The sequence below is a fragment of the Epinephelus lanceolatus genome, chromosome 19 (assembly GCF_041903045.1).
Source record: "Epinephelus lanceolatus isolate andai-2023 chromosome 19, ASM4190304v1, whole genome shotgun sequence".
NCBI lineage: Eukaryota > Metazoa > Chordata > Actinopteri > Perciformes > Serranidae > Epinephelus > Epinephelus lanceolatus.
This window is the reverse complement of record NC_135752.1, coordinates 36886241-36911717: the sequence shown is the minus strand read 5'-3', so window position 1 is coordinate 36911717 and position 25477 is coordinate 36886241. Positions and strand designations below refer to the sequence as shown.

Below are 25477 nucleotides of genomic sequence, written 5' to 3'. Positions count from 1 at the left end.
ATATGTGTGTGTGTGTGTGTGTGTGTGTGTGTGTTCCTTGTCAGCTCAACATGCTGTAAATTCAGTAGTAGAACAGTTTCAACAATCTGATCTCATGATCCATCCTTAGTTTTACACAGTTTAATTTATAGTAGGGCTGCAACTAACGATTATGTCTATTGTTGATTAATCTGCACATTATTTTCTTGATTAATTATTGTCAACAAAATGTTAAAAGACAGCGAAACATGCCGACGTTGACATCTTTATATTTAATATTTTTAACAGCCACGCAACCATGCCATCACCTCCTTATCCTGACCTTCCTGTGTAACCCATCTACTGTGAAGTTATTAATTTTATTTACTCCACATTAATTAGTATCTACTGTCTGTAGCTCTGGTTGAGGGTGAGAGGCTGTCAGCAGATAAACAGAGATCTGTGTGGGTACATGACACCCTAAAAAGAGGCTGGATCATGGGGAGTACCACCAGTTGGTCCAGGAGCTTCTCCTCCATCATGGGCGTTTCCAGGCATATTTTAGGATGACTCAGGGGCAGTTTGACAACCTGCTGTCTATCGTCCGGCCGTATAGCTCTGGGTATCCAGCAACCACTACCACCATTGTTTACCAACTGTAAACTTGTTGTCATGACCACCACAGAAGGCCCGCCTCTCAAATCATCTGATTAGACAATGGGGAAAAAAGCAGAGATGACGTAGGATACTTTTCAGCTCTGTGTTGAAGTTTTTTCAACTCGAGGAGTTGAACGCCGGGAGCCTAGAGTGCAGAAACGTGAGGTGCATTGCAACACAAAAACAGTTACAAAAAGCCGCCTTCAGCCGCTAAAACACTTCCTGTGTGATCAGGGCCTTACCCCTCATGTTTGCATGAAGGTAGTACAAAAACAATGCTGTTCATTAGACAGTAACTAAGACTTCACTAAAACATTTAAAAGCTGACCATTATAAACTTTGCAAGGTTATAATTTATAGCTGGGCTGTTGGAATGAATTGCAATAGATAACATTGGTGTACCTAATAAAATGGCTTCAGATTTTGATTTCATTAATGACACTGTGTGCGTGTGTGCTCCTATGACTGCAATAATAATCCAGATTATTTCATTACATGCTCTAAACGTTGGTTATTAACCTCAGTGCTTCTCGGCACAATTAGCTCCCTGCTCTCCTGCTGCCTTATATCAACATCCTGACTGTTTCCAATTACAGCCGCCCCTCTAAATGAAATTAAACATTTCAATACCACTGATATATTGCCAATATATTACCGGTATTAATTACAGGTGCTGTAGCTGTGATCTGTAATCAGAGGAGATGAATCGTGCAGCCCGGCCGTCCGTCCACCCATCACTCCGCCTCCCTCCCCAGAGTCATTTCTTAACAAGGTGGCCCTGCTCACCCCCTCTGTCTCTCTCACACTCAGAGGGGTGTGTGGCCAGCTGTTAGGGTGTGTGTGTCTAATTCCTGTTGCATTGTGGGAGTCCATTATGCCGTCGTCTGCTGAATGGCTCCCATTGACTCGGCCTTGACATTATAAGCTGCCCGCTAATCTCTTCACTCCATATATTAGTAAGGCTCCATCTCTCCCTCTCTGCCGCTTCCCTCACTTTAATCTTGTTTTCTTCCTCTCTATAACATCGGCTATTTAGATCTCTCCCTCTTTAGATCATTATAGAATTTCTCTTTAAAGGATAAGTCTCGTGATACTCTATATTTTTGTTATTGTCAATGACATGAAAAGACAAAAACCAACAGTGAATGTATTTCATAATAAGTGTGCCACACAGCTCCAAAAATGGGCCAACAAAAAATGTCTGTATTTTGGATTTAAAAGATATACTTTTGAGGCATATAAATGACACTCTGCTGCTCTCTGTCTCCACAGTATCACCATGGGTTTACCCCTCAACCCGCCGGCAGATTCTGCTCGCTCAGCCCGCCATGCCCTCTCTCTCATCGCCACTGCCCGGCCTCCAGCCTTCATCACCACCATTGCAAGAGAGGTGAGACTGAACTGTTCAAACATCTTCACAAACATCAGATTAGAAGCACATTAAGGGCATAGTTCGTATCTTTTTGTTAAATAAAACACTTGATATTTCTTAGAGTAAGGTATTGAAACATGTATCGTTTCTGTATCCAAAACGGTCTCAGATGCAGCGTGTTTTTCTTTCTTATATTACTTTCTCCAGTAATGATAGATTCATATGTGTTTTTATTTTCCAGGTTCATCGGTACAACGCGGCTCAGGCGAACTCTCAGTCGCAGCAGAACATTCACACCACCACTCTGGCCAGAGCCAAGACTGAGATACTGCGAGTCATCGACATCCTGATAGAGAAGATGCCTGGAGACGTCGTGGATCTGCTGGTCGAGGTAAACGTTATCACATGTTATATTACTGATTGTAAAGATGGTGTTCTCCACAGTCCTGGTAAAGACATTATGGGAGGTATCATCACCTCCTACTACTCCTCCGTCCTCTCTCTTACATGTCACTTCCTCTTCTTCAGGTGATGGATATCATCATGTACTGTATCGAAGGGTCTCTGGTGAAGAAGAAAGGACTGCAGGAGTGTTTCCCTGCTATTTGCAAGTAAGTGTGTGTGTATGGGTGTGTACAGCTCCTCCATGTTTCCCCTCATAGCTGTCAGAAAGACAAGCTGGCAAAAGGTTAACCCTCAAAGTGCTCTGGATAAATGATGATACACGTTTAAACACAGTGTCTTCTTCATAAGCTGAGGCTCAGGAGGGAAGCTTGTAGTTTTGCTCTATACCAAGAAACATGAGTCAACATTGTGAAAACATGGAAAGTTCAGTGTCTTGCCTAAAGATACTTCCATATGCAAGCGAGGGAGATGGGGATTGAAACTCCAATCTTCCGCCTAGTGGATGACCCACTCTACCTCTGAGCCACAGTTTCCCCATGAATGATACGAAAAGTGCCAACAATTGTTGTGCAAAGAATGAAAAAGGAGAGCTTGAAAGAGACACTCAAACCCTGTCTGGCTTTCTCACCACCACAAGTTCGGCCAATCACTGGGTGCAGTGGGTGTGAATATTGGAATGTCAGACGGTTACAGAAATACCAGTGCATTAAAGGCGCCACCAGTGGGAATTCCATCAAACACTCTGTGGAAGAGAGCTGTGTGGGCTACAGGGGGCTGAAAAGAAGGCAGCATCTACAGACTGTTGTGCAACATCCCCTACTAGTTGTCTTCACTTGGTTGTCATTGCCACCGCTGGCTGCAGTGCTCTCACTCCATACTGGACCAATTTCAAAAACTGTTGTTCCCACTAGGCTTGTCACGATACCAGAATTTCAGTAGTCGATACCAATACCGGTGAATGTCCACGATTCTCGATACTCATTCAATACCATGATAAAAATCCAGAAACAGAACTCGTGTATTTCTAAATTCACTACTTTATTAAAACTGTTTCAAACTTTGAAATTACAGATATGTTGATTAATTAGTCCGATAATAATTGCTTGAAACGGGGCGTCGGTGGCTTAGTGGTAGAGCAGGCGCCCCATGTACAAGGCTGTTGCCTCAGCGGCCCGGGTTCGAATCCAGCCTGTGGCCCTTTGCTGCATGTCATCCCCCCTTCTCTCTTGCCCCCTTACACGCTTACCTGTCCTGTCCATTAAAGGCAAAATGCCAAAAAAAAATCTTTAAAAAAAAAAAAAATTGCTTGAAACGCAACGTTAAGTAACATTAAAGACGGTATCGTTAACGTCACACAACCTAAGCCATCTGTCACAGGGTAAATTATAACGTAAAGGTGCGGACACACCAAACTGACATCAAAGAACTAGCGGCGACGAAAGCCAACTGTTGCGTCATCTACGTCGCCTCACGTTGCCCTGTGTCAGTTGCATTTGAACACACTACACGGACTACATCCGAAGGCCAAGTGGCACGTACCTTCTGTGCCTGTGTGGTACATCCTGTCAGCTGAGGGGCTTCCTATCTGTGCAGCCGAGCACCACAGCACCGCCACGGACTATTACATCCAGACGGTCCCGGTGTTTCCTCCGCAGGCTCCACTTCACTCAGCTGCCCATTAAATCTGCTGCTTCTTCCCACTTTAACCTGAATAACAAACCAGGGCTCGCTCCAGGTGGATCCATATGGAGAGCCGGGGCTAGCTCAGGGGCTAGCTCAGAGGCTAGCGGAGGCTAACTGGCTGTGCTTCCCTCCCCCTGGTCATGCTGCGGCTAACGCTCCGCTAGCTGCAGCGGGTCTGTGGGGCAGCTGAGTGAAGTGGAGCCTGAGGAGGAAGCACCGGTTAGCCCCGGTTTCACTACAGGCAGATTCACTCGCTACAGGGGCGAGGAAATAAAACCTGAACAGCCAATCAGAGTGATCTCTCTCACTGACAAGCACCGCCGCCGATTCAACATGCTCAATCGGCTGAAAAACCGCTGACGGCAAGGTGCCTAGGGCGACAGACGCTCACTGACGGCCCGACTTTGGTCAATGGCCGACCGTCGGCTTGGTGTGTCAGGGCCTTAAGGTAGCGAGTACTAGTAGCCGCCCCTATAAATGTAGAGAGCTGGCTCCCAAACCCAAATAATGTAACGTATATTTCAGGATAAGTACAACATAACACAAGTGATGGTAAATTGAAACTCACCCACCTTGAATTCTTTAAACAAGTCAGGGTGTCTGTCTTTTAAGTATTTAGCCAGGTTTGAGGTGTTTCCTCCGTTGGTCTGGAAACTTCGGAGGCACCGTTTGCACACTGAGTTTATAATTACTCTGCTTTCATCTGCCTCAAATGCAAAATATCTCCACACACGACTCCTACTACCTGACTTTTCGACAAGCAGAGGTGTTGTGGCTCCAACAGCACTTGTAAAAGCCATTGTTTCTACCAAAGACGACGGAGAACAGGTGTTCTTCTTCGGCGCTCGTGCTCGGCACAGACTGACGTGCGTATACTGCCCCCGTCAGTTCCGACAGGAATCAACACAGCCCGCTGAGGGCACAGTTGTATCTGGTACTTACAGTGCCGAAAAAAAAAAAAAAAACAGATACGGACATGCATGTTGGCATCAACTTGGTACCAAAGTATCGGTTCTCATGACAACCCTAGTTCCCACTACTTACGAAGACACAAAACATGGGATAACAGGATCTTGGTTTAAAAATACACAAGTTGCCCTTTAACTAGAGGGGGTCGTATGTGTATGTACATTTTAAGATGGTGTTTGTTTATGTAATCATATTTTCAACTACTAATAATGAACAGACATGCTGTGCAGTTGTTTCTTGTGGTTTAGTTTTACAGGAACAAACCGTAACACAGCATTATTGTTAATCATTTGTCTCGTGAAATCTTCCTGCTCTCTTTGCTAAATTGTTAAATGACACTCATCTGACTGTTGATACGTTAACGTGCGTTTGTCGTCCACTTGTTCAGGTTCTACATGGTTGGTTACTGTGACCGTAGCCACCGCATCGCTGTTGGAGCTCGCCAGGGTTCGGTGGCTCTCTACGATGTCCGCACTGGAAAATGTCAGGTACGTTAAGTCTCTGTTCATCAGCAGCTCTGTTGTTTGATCGACACAGGAGCTGATCAGGTGTTGATTGACGCCAAAGTCAAGCTTGCCAGATTTCTCCATTCATCCATAATCTGTCCAGCTGTTGTTTACCTGTGTTTGAGTTCTCTGTCTATCCATGAAAAGCTTCTAACGACAGGAGAGTAGAGGAGGAGGTGAGGAGAGGAGGAACAGTGAAGGGAAATGAGGAGAACAGAAGGAGGGAATCAGGAGAGGAGCTGTGTTGCTTCCACTGATTTTTCTCTCTGTAACTGATTAATGATGAAACAATGACTCACTTAATCCCGTTTTTGTCTTTGCACACGTGTGTGCGTGAGATTGCATAGCCCATGTGTTTGTGTGTACTCCTGTGTGAGTGTGTGTGTTGGTAATTTGCTGCGTATTGATTTGCAGTAACCTGAGCAGTCTAGTCTGGTGGAGGGGGTCATTTATATCTGATAACAGCAGTGGCCCCTGTTCACCCGACATTTACTTTGATTGTGTGTTTGTGTGTGTGAAGGTGTTTATGTTTGTGTGCACGGGGTAAAGACAGCAGACGCTTTTCCTTTGAGTGGTATTCGTAGTAATTAACATTTAATAGATAGTGGCAGGGTGGAAACAGTGTGTGGGCATGTGCATGTAAGAGTGTGTGTGAACTGGAACTGTATCAGTCATTTTATTTTAAATGTAAGAATGCAATCATCTTCATTAACACGACTGGGTGTCTTTAGGTTTGATTAGTTCTGAGTCTTATCGATTCAGGTACTTCTTGGCACTCACTGAATCATGTTTACAAGGCCTTGTTTTTTTCAGCAAAACTAGAACTCAGTTTATCTCAGGGCGCAGACAAATACAGTGCGATATTTACCTTGGAGATACCCCACGTTATCCCTGTCACCTTTTTGAGTGTGCACCCTACTTTGATACGCCAACAAATAAAAAAAGGGTGAAAATAATCTGCTCCTTATATAAACAATTAATGTCAAATCTGTACGAGGAGCCTCGCTCAGTCATTTGAAGGATTTTTGACTCATCGAAACACTTTAATTTCCACCTGAGAGAATTAGCGAGAGAAGAAGCGAAGTGAGAGCTGGTCTTCAAGAGAGCTGATGAGATAAAAGAAGGAAATGAGGAGATAAGGGAGGATAGAAAGGAGACGGGAAGGAAGCAGAGGAGAGGCAGAGTTTTTGTTCATAATTCATTTGTGTGTAAATGTGTGTTAGTGTGTGTATGTGTCCAACCGTAGCCAGCTAGTCCCTGCATGACCATCTGCTACAGCTTTGATCAGCCTCCGTGAACAGCCCTTTGTCAGCTGTATTACTTTGTGTGTGTGTGTGTGTGTGTGTGCGTGTGTGTGTCCAGCTGCTTGCTCTGCTTTTTTAACAGACTCTACTGAGTCTACTAATTGAACACAAAGAAACAATCTGACTGATCTTTCTCTCTGTCTGCATCTGTTTCTCTCTGTGAGCACCGACACCAGAGAATGCGCTCTGTAACTGAAGGTGTAGCTCCGCCTCAGAGGTGACACCTCCCACTGTACAGCATGTCGGAGGCTAACCAGTGTAGCTAGCCATAAGCTGAGGAGAGCACACGTCTCACCTGTCCCTAAAGTCTCTCCATCAGTTGCCTGTCAGTGTTAGAATAGACTTCAAGATCCTTTTATTGGTGTTTATGGACTGAACACTTGCTCTTAACAACATGCTCTTAATGCATGCTTCCCTTAAATCAGTCAGATCCTCTGACACTAGCTTCTTAGTTGGGGACAAAGAGCAATAAGGAGGCAGCATATAGGGTCTATGGTCCACGCCTGGAGGGCACCACAATCTGTGAATACCTTTGAGAGAAATTTTTAAGTCCTAACCCTTCTCAAAAATGTATTTTCATAATGTTTATACCTCCTCAAATGTCTGACCTTGACTACACTGACTTGTATCTGTGCAAAGTTTGTCACCAGTGAGGTGTTTCCACACTCCTCTACTGAAGGGGCCGATGTCTGTGCAATGTATACGCTGCAAGGTAGATTAGCTACATCACTCAGACCCACCCAGGCTCCAGTCCCTCACATTAAGCTGGGCTCTCCGTTCTTGAATCACAAATCCAGCGGAGGAGACGTCTCTTTGACTGGATGGTGAAAACATTTTAGCATGCTCCTTCCACCACCATCAAACCTCCAAAGGATCCTCCTTGGGTGTCTTGAACTCCATGTGGGCTGCACCTCATCCTTGGGCTGCAAAGTTTCATGGCTGGAGTCCTCCACGTCGGTGACCAATGTGACGACGAGGTCAAAGGTTCCACCAGCAACACTTCTCTTGCAGCAGCAGTAGACAGCTGATCGGAGCTGCGGAGTCCGCGGAGCCTCTGAGACAAACTAAACAAAACACTTGTAGGCTCCTCCACGTCATTTAAAAACATACATAAGCCTTATTAAGTTGTCATAATGTATGTTACAATGCAAGATAAGTTGAATATAGTCCCTTGACACGCCGCTGATGTGAAAAGCTCCCCCCCAACCCCCACCCCCACCCGGTTTATCTGGTTGACGTGAATTAAACCGGGTGGAGCTTTTAAACCGGACCGAACCGGTTAAACCGGAAATTGGCACAAGCCTAACTCTGACATCACTAACACAAAAGCCATGGGTGTATTTAGCGTGTCGATGCTGTTTTTCCAGCAGCTTTTGATGATCTAAACTTTTATCTAATCATAACTAAGTGGTTTTGTGTCTTAATCTAACCACACAGTAACCACAGTGTTGTTGAAACATACATATCTGCTATGTAACAATGTACAAATGTAACAGGCAAACACACAGTTAAAAGTAAGTGTGTGTATCCAGCATAACAGTTTGCATCAGCACTTATCATGACTGTTAGTTTGGTTTGAATCCTCCTGTGTGTATTTGTCAGCTGCAACCATAGACTGTATAAAGATGGACAACACGTCTCCACTTCCTCCCACTGTACAAAAATGAAGCCAAAATATCTCCGATACGGCAGCTGCCATCTTGCCCTGCTGACGTCATTTGGAGCCAGAATCTGCACAGTAGCAATCACTGTGGTATCAAGCTCCCACCCAAACACCTCTCCGACCAATCGCGAGCAGAGCCATTGCTTGCGAGCACACTGATTGGCTCACACAGCTCTCAATCATGACGTCAAACAGTCTTTTTAAAGCATTGAATAACTCGTCAAAGCCAAACTTAACAGAATGAGAAGTGCCGCTCATGGTGTTCTTGAGATATCGTGTTCACGAGAATGAGATGGATGCAGGGTCAAAGCGATCTTGACCTTTGACCCTTGACCACCAAAATCTAATCAGTTCATCCTCGAGTCCAAGTCAGCCTTCGTGCCAAATTTGAAGACATTCCTCAAAGTGTTCTTGAGATATCGTGTTCAGGATGGGACGGATGGATGTACGGATGAACGGACGGACAACCTGAAAACATAATGCCTCTGGCCATGGCTGTTTCCAACAGGAGGCGTAAAAATACACTTGAACAAACATCAGCGTGATGAGAACGACTGAAAATGGCAGAAACCATCTTTCGGCCCATGTCCCATCCACTAACAAGGAGGGGGCGTGGTTTATGACCTATACTGCAGCCAGCCACCAGGGGGCAATGGAGATGTTTTGGCTTCACTTTTTTGATCCACTTATGTCGTCCATCTTTGCATACAATCCATGGCTGCAACTGATAAGCAGGGTCCTGGCATCGCCTACAAGAAGTATAAGGTTACGTTTGTAAGCTTCAGCAGGCCCAGCCTCCCTCCTGCAGGATCTGCTCTGGCATTGGCCCACGTGGCGTTCCCTCATGACGCAGCTCAGTGTACCAAACACATCGATAGAAAGTACTTGAGTATGCAGTGCACGTTTCACGAGTTTTGAACCAAAGTGTCTTTCTTAATTACACAATCTGTGGTTGATGCATCTCTCTGTGAAAACATCCTTACATTGGCTATTCAAGGAAGAGGTGGGATTTAAGAGCAGCCAGTCGTAGTCACATGGGATGGAAATAAGATGGGATGAGCCTTCTGTGTGACGCGCGCACACACACACACACACACACACACACACACACACAGTCGAGTGCCCCAGGCGTCAGGTGTATTGAAGTACAGAGTGCTGTAAATGGTTTCAGTGTGCTTCACTGCTCTCTGATAGGCTGATTGATTTGGTCGGCAGTCCACCGTGACACACACACACACACACACACACACACACACACAGACACACACACACACTGATCAAAATATATATGGAAGCATCAATATTTGATGCACATTAAACAGTTCTACTCTGCAACCAGTTTCTCTCTTTATACATACATGTTTTTATTCTGCACCTTTAGTCTTTCTCTTCACCACTTTATCTTCACATCATGTTGTTAAACAGTGTAAATACAGTCACATGCAGTGAATCCAGATTAAAGTTAATCACAGAGTGTTTATAGCGTCTCTTGGCGTGTTGCTCTGGCAGCCCTGCGCTCTGATTGTACAGTTTTCATGTTACTGTCAGCTGCAGAATTGGTCCAATATTTCACACTAAGTGGAGACACTGCACGGAGCCTGGAGCATGACGACACAATGCTTGTACACTTTTGGAGTTTTTTTTATTTATTTATTTATTTTTATGATTTATTAATGAATATATTCATCAGCTACTACAGGTTCATTTAATTGCATTTGATGATGCGTTCATGAACTCATTACATTTTCCAATCAATAGTTTTATTTCCTGATTATGTCTTTAAATTATAAAAATCATATTCCACCTCACAGCTCATTTGTGTGCTGCTGTAACAATTTCTCTATCACAATTTGAAGACATTTTAAGGGTGTGAATGAATGAATACATGAATAATAAAGTCCAACTCTTGTAGCAGCAACAGCAGCTCTGCTTGGCCAGATAGTATGTGTGGTCAGAGCTCATTCTAAAAGGATTACTGAATTATATTTAAGTGCAACTAGAATTAGATTTTGTTGTATTGTCTGCTACAGCATTCATAGTACAGTGTTTTTATTTGTTGCAGCCTGTGTGTCCTTGTGTAGCCTGTCAGTCCGTGTCCCGTCAGTAAATGTGAAGGTTTCTGAGGGTCCATGAACGCAGCACAGACCAAACTCCTCATGAGTTCTTGAGTTTTGAGTTGTGGGGTTAATAATTGATCAGTTGGTCCGATCATCAGATCAGATCGATGGATGAGAGGCGCAGCTGATTTTAAGTCTGAGCAAACTTTAAGACCCAGCGCAATGAATGGTTAAGTTTCATTTCTACTGCGCCTGGCGTTCTGCTGCTCCGTCTGTGCCCAGAGTACTCTCTGCACTGTGAGAGTGTGGAGCATAAAACGTTATATATATTCCAACAGCATTCTCCAGCTCTGAAAATAGAAAATCAATATGTGGCGTCAGATGTTATAATTGTGGCAGGCCGCCACAAATGACCCTGTAGTACAGCCTGCAGTATTTCTACTCTGAAATGTTCTGTAGCAGGCGGCACGGTGGTGCAGTGGTTAGCATTGTCACCTCACAGAAAGAGGGTTCCTAGTTTGAACCTCAAGGTGGCAGAGCCCTTCTGTGTGGAGTTTGCATGTTCTCCCTGTGTCAGCGTGGGTTTCCTCCAGGTGCTCCAGCTTCCTCCCACAGTCCAAAGACATGCAGGTTAATTGGTGACTCTAAATTGCATCATAACTGCACAGCTGCACAATAAAATTTGGTGTCTCCAGTGCTACATACAGAAATTCACAGACAAGCAGACACATTACCTTGATGGAGAGCAAAGCCGCTGCTTCTGTGTATGCTGCCATCTTGATAACGTATGATCAAGATACCTCTAATAAAAATTAGAAGAAGAAGAATGAAATAAACATAAAATTAAGTCAGAAGTCAGAAGAGGTGGGAGACTCCAGGGTAGACCCAAACTTGATGCCAGCCTCAAGCTTTCAACCACACAAACTAAAAGTGTTGAAGGTGTGCTCTGCGTATTTGGGTCTTCATGACAACCATCGTCGTCTAGCTGACCACTCTGGGGCAAACTGCATCTCGGCTTCAGTGAAATCTGCGAGATGCTTGAAAAGCTTAAGAAGGCAGCTAGAGAAACAAGAAAGAGTGTGAATGTGAAGACAAGAGGAACGCAAAAAAGAAGAAGAAAGAGGGATTACATATATTACGTACATACATATCTCATCTGGCCTGGGAACACCTCGGAATCCCCCAGGAGGAGCTGTAGAGCGTCACTGGGGAGAGGAATGTTTGGGATGCTTTGCTTGGCCTGCTGCCCCCACGACCTGGCGGATGAAAATGGATGAATGGATGAAAAGTCAGAAGAATATGACTGACGTGTCAAGTGCCACCTGTAGATCATCCTGGCAGCTGTAGCTCAGGTGGAAGCAGGTTAATTGATCTTCAGCTCCACATGCCGGATCATCCTTGCATCAGCCAAATGAGTGTAATTTTTAAAAAGCATTTAAAGCTCAGTTATGTAGATCTTAAAAACCTGGATGTTGGTGTCATATTTAATTCTCAACAGATTGAAGATCCTTTGATTTGATGCTGTGAACGTTTGCAGACAAACCGCGTCTGCTCTTCTCATTTTTGCCTTTAACAGCCGCAGTGATGGGAAATGTGATTTGGGATCTCGCCAAAGAGAAAATAATGGAGGGGAAAGACTGACGGGGGTGAAGGATGGAAAGAAGGTTGAGAAAAGGGATCACGAAGAGGTGAAAGAGGTAGACAGAGATAAAGGCTGGAAAGAAATCAAAATAATGTGGCTTTTTTCTCAGCCACCACTGCTGGAATCTAATAGGATTTCCCCTAAAAGCAGGAGGGAGAGAACGAATTAAAAAGATGAGATTTTCATTTCATTGCGTTATTATTTTTTTCTGCTCTAATCGCCACAGACGGGTTATTATTTCATGGTCTGGAAGCCCGTGGCGACGCATCTTAATCTCATCTGGAGGTGAGAGTTTGTAATCCCAGTCGCAGGCAGAGGCGGGGAGGGGATTTCTTGGGGGGCGTTTATTGCGTTACACACCCTGCATCTGGTGGGACAGTTTATTGCGTTACACGCGTCGTGGCGCCGCTTTATTTCGTCCCCTGAGTTCTGGAGGCGAACGGCAGCATCTGTTGGACCAGAAGCTGCCCCTCATCTGATGGAATTATCTCGTCCAAACCAAACACTTACTGTCAGGGAAAATCTGGGCGGCGCGGCGGCAAAACGAGTTTTTCTGAGACGCCTCGATGAAATTTCAGCAAGGACCAAAATTTGTTCTTCATCTTGTCTTTATCACAAAACAGAATTTATTGAAGTCTGGGTCTGAACCTGGAGCTGCTGCTGCAGTTTGGCACCTGTTTTAGCCGCCGTGGCTGATGAGGAACGATCCTGCGTGACATACTTCTCAGGTTTTTTCTTTTAAACTATGAAGTGGCTTTTTGTTCCAGGCTGTTTTTCATCTGTGAAAAGCTTCTGTGAAACCTCAATAACACTGCGGTACTTCTTAAACTGATGAAATTGTAGGCCAGACGAGCAGCACACACACCGTCACGTAAACCATCTTTTTATTGCAGAGTGCCCGTCAATAACAAACCACTAAGACCAGAGCAAGATATGAGAAGTCTGGAGACTGGAATGGAAACATTCAGAGACACGTTCAGACAGGAGAGTTATATTCTATATAAGGTAACCAGAGGAAATCGGTTTGCATTCAGCAAAATGAATAAAGCAGGAAGAGTCCAGGTTGCTTCGAGAGCTTGTTGGAAACGTCACAGGCCGTCAGAACAACGTCAGAAGGATGATCAATGATTCATTCATCGTGCTCATGTTGAGCTGACTTTACAAAGTTCTTCACAGGATGACAAACCACCACTAACAGGGAGATGAATGTAAATTAAAATGACGACATTAATCACTCATAAATGATTTCAAATTAACTTTATCAGTGCACTTTTGTTTGGCATTGCACAGAACACCATGCAGCCTGCAAAAATAACACAATCTGTGAAACTGTCAAACAACCTAAGAAGAGTGTTATCTGTCTCTTAACTTATGTGTAATCTCGTCCTCATCATATCACCTGCAGCTGTCTCAGCTACAGCTGTGTGTACGGCTGGTTGACTGAGAGCGATTTACTTCTGTGTGAGTCTACATTTTTTATTTTGGAAAAGTTTTCAGCTCCTGATCTGGTTTAATGAGTCTCTTTCACTTCCTGTCCCTCCAGAACATCCACGGTCATAAGGGTCCAATCACAGCCGTGTCTTTCGCCCCTGATGGCCGTTACCTGGCAACGTACTCCAACGCTGACAGCCACATCTCCTTCTGGCAGGTACGTGACACCTACAGAACCATTTTAGACAGTGACGCTGTTTCTGTGGGGAAAAATAACATTTGCAGTAATGTGAGGTGATGACAACAACACACAGACAAGCCGGGCACTGTCAGTAATTATATCATGTATTTATTTATCTATTTTTAATCTTCTGTTTATCATATGCAGCCTCTCTCACACACACACACACTCAGACAGACACACTTCTCGTCTTCTTCCCAGAACTGTTATTTTTAATGAAAGGTCTTTACGACCTCTGACACGACTGTCTGCAGACACACACACACACTAATGGCATTACTGTAAGCATAAACCGCTGCGAGCGCGCCGGCAAGACGGCTGCTGTGGTGATGAGCTGGCAGACGCTCTGTCGGTGTGTGTGTGTGTGAGTGAGTGTGGGAGGGGCGGTGTCATCTCAGGAAACGATAGAGTTTCTGGTTTCTGTGTTTTTCCTACACACACACACACACACAAACACACACACTCGCAGGACGCATTGTCAGGATCTTCACGGGTTAACTCGATGTTTCCTCAGAGGGTTCAGCATCACTGACAGGAAGCAGCGACGAGGGTCTTCTTACCAAAATGTTCAGTAACTTCTGTTTCAGTGTTGACAGAACAGTTTGTGACCAGATTTCATCCAACAATCTGCATATATGACGATACTGACACACAGTCGGGTCATCACAGTTAACTGTTACAGAAATGAGCAGCTTGTAAACATCAGAATGAACAATGAGAGCATGATTCCAAAAGTAAAAGACAAACAATGTCATCGTTGAATCTCAGGGAAAAGTTGTATTCCCTTTTGTGTATTATTTATTTATTAGTTTATTTGTTTAATTACTTATTTATCGATTCATTTATTTATTTTAATGGCAAAAGGATAATATAAGATACATATAAAGAACATAAAATGGGAGTCATTTTACTTACCTAACATAATGACAGCTCCTTCTGCTGCTGCAGAGAGGGAAGTTTGACCCAAAGCTTACCGCTGTGTTTACACCCTACACATTAAAGGGATAGTGCACCCAAAAATGAAAATTCAGCCATTATCTACTCACCCATATGCCGAGGGAGGCTCAGGTGAAGTTTTAGAGTCCTCACATCACTTGCAGAGATCCAAGGGGAGAGGAGGTAGCAACACAACTCCACCTAATGGAGGCTGACGGCGCCCCAGATTCAAACGTCCAAAAACACATAATTGAAACCACAAAATATCTCCATACTGCTCGTCCGTAGTGATCCAAGTGTCCTGAAGCCCCGACATAAAAAGTTGTTTGGAAAAACGTCATTTCAACTCTGTTTTTAGCCTCACTACAGCTAAAGCTGTAGCTACAGGATCACTATGGACGAGCAGTATGGAGATATTTTGTGGTTTCAATTATGTGTTTTTGGACGTTTGAATCTGGGGCGCCGTCAGCCTCCATTAGGTGGAGTTGTGTTGCTACCTCCTCTCCCCTTGGATCTCTGCAAGTGATGTGAGGACTCTAAAACTTCACCTGAGCCTCCCTCGGCATATGGGTGAGTAGATAATGGCTGAATTTTCATTTTTGGGTGCACTAACCCTTTAATATAGGGTGCTTCATTCAGCTGAGAAGGTGACTACAAACTGAGTGGCAGTCTGAGTAGTGTCCAGTTTTGGAAAGGCCCCTCCTCTCAGTGATAGCAACTCTAATAACAGCATCAAGACACGCTGCAGTGTACTCAGCGCTCAGTTCAGTTTGTCACTTGCTAAGCGGTAGTTTTAAGTAGGGCCCGACCGATATGGATTTTTTTGGGGCCGATGCCGATTGCGATATTATGGAATAAAAAAATCCAATAACCGATATATCGGCCGATTACATTTTTACGTTTTTCAGTTTAAAACCCCCAAAATACCTGCTTTTGATGGCTTAAATATAGTTCAAACACTCGCTACAAAGATATAAATTGAAGGAAGAACATTTTACTATTTTCAAATACTTTTATTATCAGAAATTGTGTGGAACAAGCTGCATATGAACAATTTGAACACAAAATAAATCAAAAATATGATGTGCAAAAAGGCAGTAAACCTCTGGGAAATAAAATAATCATGCAAAGTCTACATGAATTAAGACATTCACATGTATGTTCACAGTACCAGAGTTGTTCTTATTATTGCCAGTTTAACAGAGGTAGGGTATAGTGCAAAAAGTAACACAAGGACATCATTTCTAAGTAAAACACCATATTCCCTGCATTTTATTAGTGATGAAAATATAAGTGTTAACATCAGCGTCAATCAATTGCCGATTTTTCTCTAATGGCTATAATCGGCCAATTAAATCGGTCGGGCCCTAGTTTTAAGTTATACATGCAGCAGAACCTCTTTCGTCCCAGAGGCATCCTGACGAGGATTGCTTTTCATCCCTTATTTTCTATCATCACCAGGACGACGGGACGTTGTTAAGGCTCATTTATACCCCCTTTAAGGAAGACAATAGATACGTCACTGTCCTCATACTTCCCTGCGTCGTGTATGATGGCATAGATACAACCAATAGATGGCACTAGAGGGTGGAGTCAAAGGTTTCACAAAATGACAAATGAGGTGACAGTGGAGTAATTTGTGTCTTTAAATGGAGGTGGCAATGTAGACGGAGGAGGTTTGTGCAGCCATTATACATCCCTTTTTACAAATATCACTATATATTAGGGCCGTCAAGCGATTAAAAAAGCGATCTGTGATGAATTTATCTAAATTAATCGCATACTTCAACTGTTGCTGTGAAAGTATTTTAAAAAATTCAGCTCAAATGAATGTTGGCACATGTGTCTTAGTAAAGCTGCTGGGTTTTGGACACAATTGCCCCCTGTCCTCCACCACCCAAACTGGTCTGCAGTCCATTGTGTAAGGGAGGGAATTTAGTCACTTTGAACGCCGGGTTGAGTGTGTCTTGACGAGGCTGGCTGCTAGCATTAGCATCAGAGGCTGTGCTAGCTCGGACCTCTGGGTTTTCTGCTAAATGCTTTGTGTTGAGATGATATTTCAGGGTTGAAGTTCTCCGATAAGATGGAAGTTCTTTACTGCAGAAACTGCAGAGAACAGTGCTCCTATCAACAGTTCCACCTGGACGTAAATGTTTCATCCACGGGGCCAAGCAGCGTCATCTCGTCTGCCTCAATCGTGTGACAAAGCCACTGTGGCCTTCAATGATGCGCCGGGTCAAAGGGTTTTTTAATGTGTTACTTTTTCTGTGATTAATTAATCCAGATAAACGTGTTCTTTTGACATCCCTACTGTATATTATTATATATGACCGATTTGTTCCGTTCCACCCTTATTTAAATTTCTTCATCATCTCCGACGGTTGTATCTCGCTTTAATTACGCTACACTGCCTCTACGATCTCTGGTGGTACTGCTCTGCTTCGTCCATATCTGCAGGCTTTCAAGTAATGTCCACAGATACAGATGAAATAAACGCAGAGTACGGACAGAAGGCTCCGTCTGTCTCCGTCTCCAATGTTGAGCATAAATGAGCCCTTAGACTCGAGCCCTGGTTACCTAGCAACAAGAACTGTTCACTGTTTTCGTAAAATGTTGAACTAAGGTGCAAATGAATCGGGACGTTTGTGGAACTGTACATTGCTGGCAGTATCAGGGAGTTGATAAAACTTGTCGAACCCTGGGTGTTTAATGCTTCTCAGTGTGATCTGCAGCTTCATGTGTTTCCTGTCGTCCACAGATGAACACCAGTCTGCTGGGCAGCATCGGGATGCTGAACTCAGCCCCTCAGCTCCGCTGCATTAAGACCTACCAGGTTCCTCCGGTGCAGCCGGCGTCCCCGGGCTCCCAGAACCACCTGAAGCTCGCTCGCCTCATCTGGACCTCCAACCGCAACGTCATCCTGATGGCCCACGACGGCAAGGAGCACCGCTTCATGGTCTAAACCCGATCTGTGTCTTCAGCTAAGCCCTTCGTGTTGTATTTTTTTTAGGGTTTGAAGTGCTGCAGCATGGACTCTGTCACTGGTCACTTTAGTTTTAGCTTCAAGTTCATATCCTGAGCTGCCGAGTCCAACTATTAATGAGTGTAGAGATAAGTGAGGCTGACAGTAAAGGCTCCGTTGAGGTTTCACTGAGATACATTCAAAGGCTTGTCTTTAAATCTAAATGTAATGAGTTGCAGTTCGGCCAGAGAAGTAAAAACCCAGCTCAGGTCCAGGTCTGAGACCGGACTGGATCAGTTTTTGTTTATATGTCTTATAGTGGTCATTATGAAGACGCTCGCTGTGTAATTTATTTTAAAGGCTCGTTTACATTATGATTTGTATCGATGTATTTTGTTAACACCTTCTCCTCATTCCTATTTATTTGCTGATGTCACAGATCTTCTCTGTCGCCATCTTGGATCCCAGCTGTTGCTGTTAGTTTATTTCAGTGCTAAATACGATCGTCTTATCTTTAAATTTGCAGGTAACTGATTGGATTGAACACAGGGACCTAACGTGAGTCAGTCTTCGCCCCGTTGTCAGTTTTCAGATTCAAAAAATTAAACAACCTAGAATTAATTTCATTATTTCTAACAGACGGTTTAAAATATTTTATGGAGATTCTCCGCTGCTCTTAAAGGCTTACGTTCTCTCCGACCTCTGTAACACAAGTACACACTTTCCACATTTCACACTGCATCTGTGTGTGTGTGTGTGTGTGTGTGAGAGAGAGAGAGAGACTTCTTTGGTGTTTGCTTTTACTTTTATAACACCTTCATAGCTTTTTCAGCCTCTCTGAGCTTTATGCAGAAATGTGTGTGTGTGTGTGTGTGTGTGTGTGTGTTTACACCCAAGTGTATTTTCACTAACACACATTTTCACTTTAGGCTGCTCGTCCTAAAAGCACGATCACTGTAAACCTTTACACACCGAGTCACAGCGGATATTAAAAAGGAGAAAACCCATAATATGATTTTGGTCACATATTAAAGGATTAACGTCAACGCTGTATGATTTAACAGAAGGCGTTCTGTGGTGCAGAGCCTGACTCGAGCCGTTTTCTCGTATGAACTCTAGCACACAACAGGAGACTGTCCTTGTCAGACGCGATCTCACTGACTGGAAATACTACGTGGTTTAGGCGAGGGTTGGCGCCAGGGTAAAGTGTGTAGGAGGCAAAAATTACGCTGCAGAAATCGTAGTTTACAAAGCTAGTTCCTAATTGATTACGCTGGGTCTTGTGCCGTTCCTTGAATTTGTCTGACGACTTCAGGTTCGACTCCTACCGACAGAAGTTCCCGAAACTCGCTGTGTCTCCAGATGTTCATTTGCTTCGTTGTGTAAATGACCCTCGGATGTTTGTATACTTCTGGTTTCGCACCAGTTGCTCGATAGAAATGTCATCAACATGTCACTCGCTTACTTTAAATTCTCTGGAAAATGACGTGCTCTATTCACACATGGCCTCAATTGGACATTACGCAGATTTTGTGCTGGGGAGTTAGCAGGGTGAAGTCCATTATTCATCCAGTCCAACTGATTGGGACATTTGTGTTCTCACACAGAGCTCCTTTGAGTTACGTCTAGATGAGTTCAGGGTCGCAGTGTGTGTGTGACAGGGGCTTCAGTTTTGTTTGTGAGTTTAGTTTCCGTGGCTCCGTAGCACCTGGTCCTGTTAAATAGGGGCAGAAGGTATTTTGCTAATCGTTCAAGTTTAGGTCAAGTTCTTTCTCTCCACGCTTTTTCTTTGCATTGAGTGTGAGTACAACATCAGCTTTGTTCGGCCTCTTAGAGTCACTTTTGTCTGTCGAGTGGTTCCTCCATAGTTTCCATGGTTCCCTCTGTCGACATGTCCCAAGTGAACCTTTTCTTTTTCTTCTCTGTCGCTTTATACTTCACTAATAGGTGTACAGGCTTCTCTTCATCTTTGCAGCTTTCATCCATTCTGCTCCCAGTGCGTACATGTACAGTATATATATAAATATATATCTCGCTCCTCAGAGCTGCTGGGTAATGTAGTCTGTTAATCTTGTACAGTGAGCGTAGATCCTGTTTGGTGTATTCATTGTGGCTAACATGATTGTGTGCCTGGCACTGACTAGTTCTTCACATGAGTGAATTTTCTGTTTTAAAACTTTATATTTAGGAGAAAATATAAAAATGCCACAGTATTCATTTACATCTTCACATGGTTAGTTTAGAGAAACAATAGGTCTCTGTCAGGTGTCAGTTATTTTAACTCCAGCTTGGAGGCTATCCAGCGTGACACAGTTTTGCACAGCACACCTTACTGCTGTGTTTATATTTTTAAAATGTAATAACTGTTTTAGTTTCTCAGAGTTTTATGCAGAAAGAGATATATAAACAATGGAAGGCCATTTCTGCCAGTGTAATTAAAGAAAAATGATCCTGTCAGTCAAGATGAGAAACTTTTTTTAAATAATGACTTAGTATTAAAATAATGACTCAAAATTTCATGACTCAGTCTCTCCAAGTAATGACTTAGTTTCTCAAAATAATGATTTAGTATCTGAAAATTGAGTAGTTCCGTAATAGTTATATATAATTATATTTCAGATTAAAGACTTACTATCTCATAATGACATAATTTCTTAAAATGACTTTGTTTACTAAAATAACGTTTCTAAAAATGACAACTTAGTTTCTCAAAGTAATGACTTACTATCGCAAAAATAATGACCAAGCCTCAAAATGACTTAGATACTACATCATTAATTTAAGAAGCTCTGTCTTGACTTTGATAAACTAATTTGTTATTCTGAGAAAGATTTACATTATTTTGAGATGCTACTTCATTTTTTTGATGAAGTTTCTCATCATAATCAAGTTCAGGATCTTTTTTTTTTTTAACCTCACTTGGGGAAATGGGTGTCCATAATATACAGATATGATATTTATAGAGTGACAGTTTTCTGTCAGAATCAGATTGAATTTTAGATTTTTGTGAATTTTGGTAGTGAGGTTTGAGTAATTGTAGCAAACACAAATTAAACCTCCCTAGCTTTAATTCTTTATTTCTCCCTCCTCCTTTCTGTCCTACTCTCCTCTGTCCTCCCCCTTCTCCTTCTCCATCTCCTGTCAGTTTCATTAGTGCTGTCAGAAAGCTTCTAACACTGTTACACACCTGTAAACCCAAGCGTGTCAAAGCTTTTCACAAGTTCTTCCTCTCCAAAAAAACATCCGGCAGCTCGTCAGACGGGTTTCTGAAAACACACACACACACACACACACACACACACACACACACACGTCAAGTCCAGCGACTCCAGACAGCTCTGAGATCTTAATCTTTGGTTTTCTCCGACACTCTTAACAGTTTGAGAAAATATGTTTTTGGCAGCCTCTCAAGGGAGGAAAGGTGAGAAAAATAAAGAAGGCAGAGAGGAAGAGCAGAAGAGTGAGTAACAAGTGAGGGATATCAGGTCATCCACCCAGAAAAAGGAGGTTCTGTGGTGAAGGTAGTGAACCGAAATGTCTAAAAGAACCTTGTGGTTTTTCTTAAAATGCAGCAACATGGAAAAAAATCGCATGTGGTGCAGTTATTGAAAACATCAAACAACTGCAGATACATATGTTAAATTGATTGTTACAACAACAAGAAGTGATGCTGTTCGGTGAATTGGATATAAAAAGATATATGACATTACCTTTTTACATTTTTAGGTCCCTTTTATTATTCCAATGTTCTTATTCTTTGATGTGCAATTAACAGATTGTTCATATTCTTAAAAGTAAAATGTCTGTTAACGTAGCTTTCAAAATCAAACAGTTCAGTTCTGAATTTCACACCAAATGTAATCTGCTGTTTTTCTTATAAATTTTCTTTTCAGTTGATTATTTATATACAGTAAACACAATCTAGATATTGAAGAGTGTGTGTGATGTAGTGCATGTATATGAGCTTCCCTTGATGTAACACAGAGCAGGTTGAATCTACATTTGGACGTGTTAAAATGTGTTGTTGTTGAATTTGTGTCCAATAAAGATGAAAACGAAACTGTGCGTTTTTAATGTCTGTACTCCTGTTTTATTCTCCACATTGACATCGTAATCAAAGTCAGGTCATAATATAGTATGTCGTCCAAAATTATGACTAAAAGTCAAAGTATAGCATGTCGTCCAAAATTATGACTAAAAGTCAAAGTATAGTGTGTCGTCCAAAATCATTAAAAAAAGTCATAGTATAGCATGTCGTCCAAAATGATGAAAAAAAAGTCATAGTATAGCATGTCGTCCAAAATGATGAAAAAAAGTCATAGTGTAGTATGTCGTCCAAAATGATGAAAAAAAGTCATAGTGTAGTATGTCGTCCAAAATGATGAAAAAAAGTCATAGTGTAGTATGTCGTCCAAAATCATGAATAAAAGTCATAGTATAGCATGTCGTCCAAAATCATGAAAACAGTCATAGTATAGTATGTCGTCCAAAATCATTAAAAAAATCATAGTATAACATGTCGTCCAAAATCATGAAAAAAGTCATAGTATAGTATGTCGTCCAAAATCATGAAAAAAATCATAGTATAGCATGTCGTCCAAAATCATGAAAAAAAAGTCACAGTGTAGTATGTCGTCCAAAATCATGAATAAAAGTCATAGTGTAGTATGTGGTCCAAAATCATGAAAAAAAGTCACAGTATAGTATGTCGTCCAAAATCATGAAAAAAATCATAGTATAGTATGTCGTCCAAAATCATGAAAAAAAAGTCACAGTGTAGTATGTCGTCCAAAATCATGAATAAAAGTCATAGTGTAGTATGTGGTCCAAAATGATGAAAAAAAGTCATAGTATAGCATGTCGTCCAAAATCATGAAAAAAAAGTCATAGTATATCATGTCATCCAAAATCATGAAAAAAAAGTCATAGTATATCATGTCGTCAAAAGTCATGAAAAAAAAAGTCATAGTGTAGTATGTCGTCAAAAGTCATGAAAAAGTCATACTATAGCATGTCGTCCAAAATCATGAAAAAAAGTTACAGTATAATATGTCGTCCAAAATCATGAAAAAAAGTCATAGTATAGTATGTCGTCCAAAATCATGAAAAGAAGTCATAGTATAGCATGTCGTCAAAAATGATGAATAAAAGTCATAGTATAGTATGTCGTCCAAAATCATGAAAAAAAAGTCATAGTATAGTATGTCGTCCAAAATCATGAAAAAAAAGTCATAGTGTAGTATGTGGTCCAAAATCATGAAAAAAAGTCATAGTATAGTATGTCGTCCAAAATCATGAGAAAAAAGTCACAATGTAGCATGTCGTCCAAAATCATGAAAAAAAAGTCACAGTGTAGCATGTCGTCCAAAATGATGGAAAAAAGTCATAGTGTAGCATGTGGTCCAAAATGATGAAAAAAGTCATAGTATAGTATGTCGTCCAAAATCATGAAAAAAAGTCATAGTATAGCATGTCGTCCAAAATCATGAAAAAAAAGTCACAGTGTAGCATGTGGTCCAAAATGATGGAAAAAAGTCATAGTGTAGTATGTCGTCTAAAATCATGAAAAAAGTCATAGTATAGTATGTCTTCCAAAATCATGAGAAAAAAGTCATAGTATATCATGTCGTCAAAAGTCATGAAAAAAAAAGTCATAGTGTAGTATGTCGTCAAAAGTCATGAAAGTCATACTATAGCATGTCGTCCAAAATCATGAAAAAAAGTTACAGTATAATATGTCGTCCAAAATCATGAAAAAAAAGTCATAGTATAGTATGTCGTCCACAATCATGAAAAGAAGTCATAGTATAGCATGTTGTCCAAAATCATGAATAAAAGTCATAGTATAGTATGTCGTCCAAAATCATGAAAAAAAAGTCATACTATAGTATGTCGTCCAAAATCATGAAAAAAAAGTCACAGTGTAGTATGTGGTCCAAAATCATGAAAAAAAGTCATAGTATAGTATGTTGTCCAAAATCATGAGAAAAAAGTCATAGTATAGCATGTCGTCAAAAATCATGAATAAAAGTCATAGTATATCATGTCGTCCAAAATCGTGAAAAAAAAGTCATAGTATAGTATGTCGTCCAAAATCATGAAAAAAAGTTATAATATAATATGTCGTCCAAAATGATGAAAAAAGTCATAGTATAGCATGTCGTCCAAAATGATGAAAAAAGTCATAGTATAGCATGTCGTCCAAAATCATGAAAAAAGTCATAGTATAGTATGTCGTCCAAAATCATGAATAAAAGTCATAGTATAGCATGTCGTCCAAAATGATGAAAAAAGTCATAGTATAGTATGTCGTCCAAAATGATGAAAAAAGTCATAGTATAGCATGTCGTCCAAAATGATGAAAAAAAAGTCATAGTATAGTATGTCGTCCAAAATGATGAAAAAAGTCATAGTGTAGTATGTCGTCCAAAATCATGAATAAAAGTCATAGTATAGCATGTCGTCCAAAATCATGAAAAAAGTCATAGTATAGCATGTCGTCCAAAATGATGAAAAAAAAGTCATAGTATAGTATGTCGTCCAAAATCATGAATAAAAGTCATAGTATAGCATGTCGTCCAAAATCATGAAAAAAAGTCATAGTGTAGTATGTCGTCCAAAACGATGAAAAAAAGTCATAGTATAGTATGTCGTCCAAAATCATGAAAAAAAGTTATAATATAATATGTCGTCCAAAATGATGAAAAAAGTCATAGTATAGCATGTCGTCCAAAATGATGAAAAAAGTCATAGTATAGCATGTCGTCCAAAATCATGAAAAAAGTCATAGTATAGTATGTCGTCCAAAATCATGAATAAAAGTCATAGTATAGCATGTCGTCCAAAATCATGAAAAAAGTCATAGTATAGCATGTCGTCCAAAATGATGAAAAAAAAGTCATAGTATAGTATGTCGTCCAAAATCATGAATAAAAGTCATAGTATAGCATGTCGTCCAAAATGATGAAAAAAGTCATAGTATAGTATGTCGTCCAAAATCATGAAAAAAGTCATAGTATAGCATGTCGTCCAAAATGCTGAAAAAAAAGTCATAGTATAGTATGTCGTCCAAAATCATGAAAAAAGTCATAGTATAGTATGTCGTCCAAAATCATGAAAAAAGTCATAGTATAGCATGTCGTCCAAAATGCTGAAAAAAAAGTCATAGTATAGTATGTCGTCCAAAATCATGAAAAAAGTCATAGTATAGTATGTCGTCCAAAATGATGAAAAAAAAGTCATAGTATAGCATGTCGTCCAAAATGATGAAAAAAAAGTCATAGTATAGCATGTCGTCCAAAATGATGAAAAAAAAGTCACAGTATAGTATGTCGTCCAAAATCATGAAAAAAAGTCACAGTGTAGCATGTCGTCCAAAATCATGAAAAAAAAGTCACAGTATAGTATGTCGTCCAAAATCATGAAAAAAAAGTCATAGTATAGTATGTCGTCCAAAATCATGAAAAAAGTCATAGTATAGCATGTCGTCCAAAATCATGAAAAAAAAAGTCATAGTATAGCATGTCGTCCAAAATCATGAAAAAAAAGTCATAGTATAATATGTGGTACAAAATCATGAAAAAAAAGTCATAGTATAGCATGTCGTCCAAAATCATGAAAAAAAGTCATAGCGTAGTATGTCGTCCAAAATCATGAAAAAAAAAGTCATAGTGTAGCATGTCGTCCAAAAT

The 25477-nt window shown here is 41.3% G+C and overlaps 1 protein-coding gene across 3 annotated transcripts in view; it reads left to right on the top strand.

The window, feature by feature from the left end:
* Positions 1–18491, top strand: part of wdr7 (WD repeat domain 7) — a 142280-nt gene extending 123789 nt beyond the window's left edge. For all 3 annotated transcript variants that reach the window (XM_078161858.1, XM_033646545.2, XM_033646546.2), the window contains 6 exons: positions 1888–2005; positions 2229–2378; positions 2516–2598; positions 5433–5532; positions 13760–13864; positions 17583–18491. In XM_078161858.1, the coding sequence (XP_078017984.1) occupies positions 1888–2005; positions 2229–2378; positions 2516–2598; positions 5433–5532; positions 13760–13864; positions 17583–17786 (760 nt within the window). In that variant the 3' untranslated portion in view covers positions 17787–18491. The remainder of the gene's footprint in view (positions 1–1887; positions 2006–2228; positions 2379–2515; positions 2599–5432; positions 5533–13759; positions 13865–17582) is intronic.
* Positions 18492–25477: the final 6986 nt, after the last annotated feature.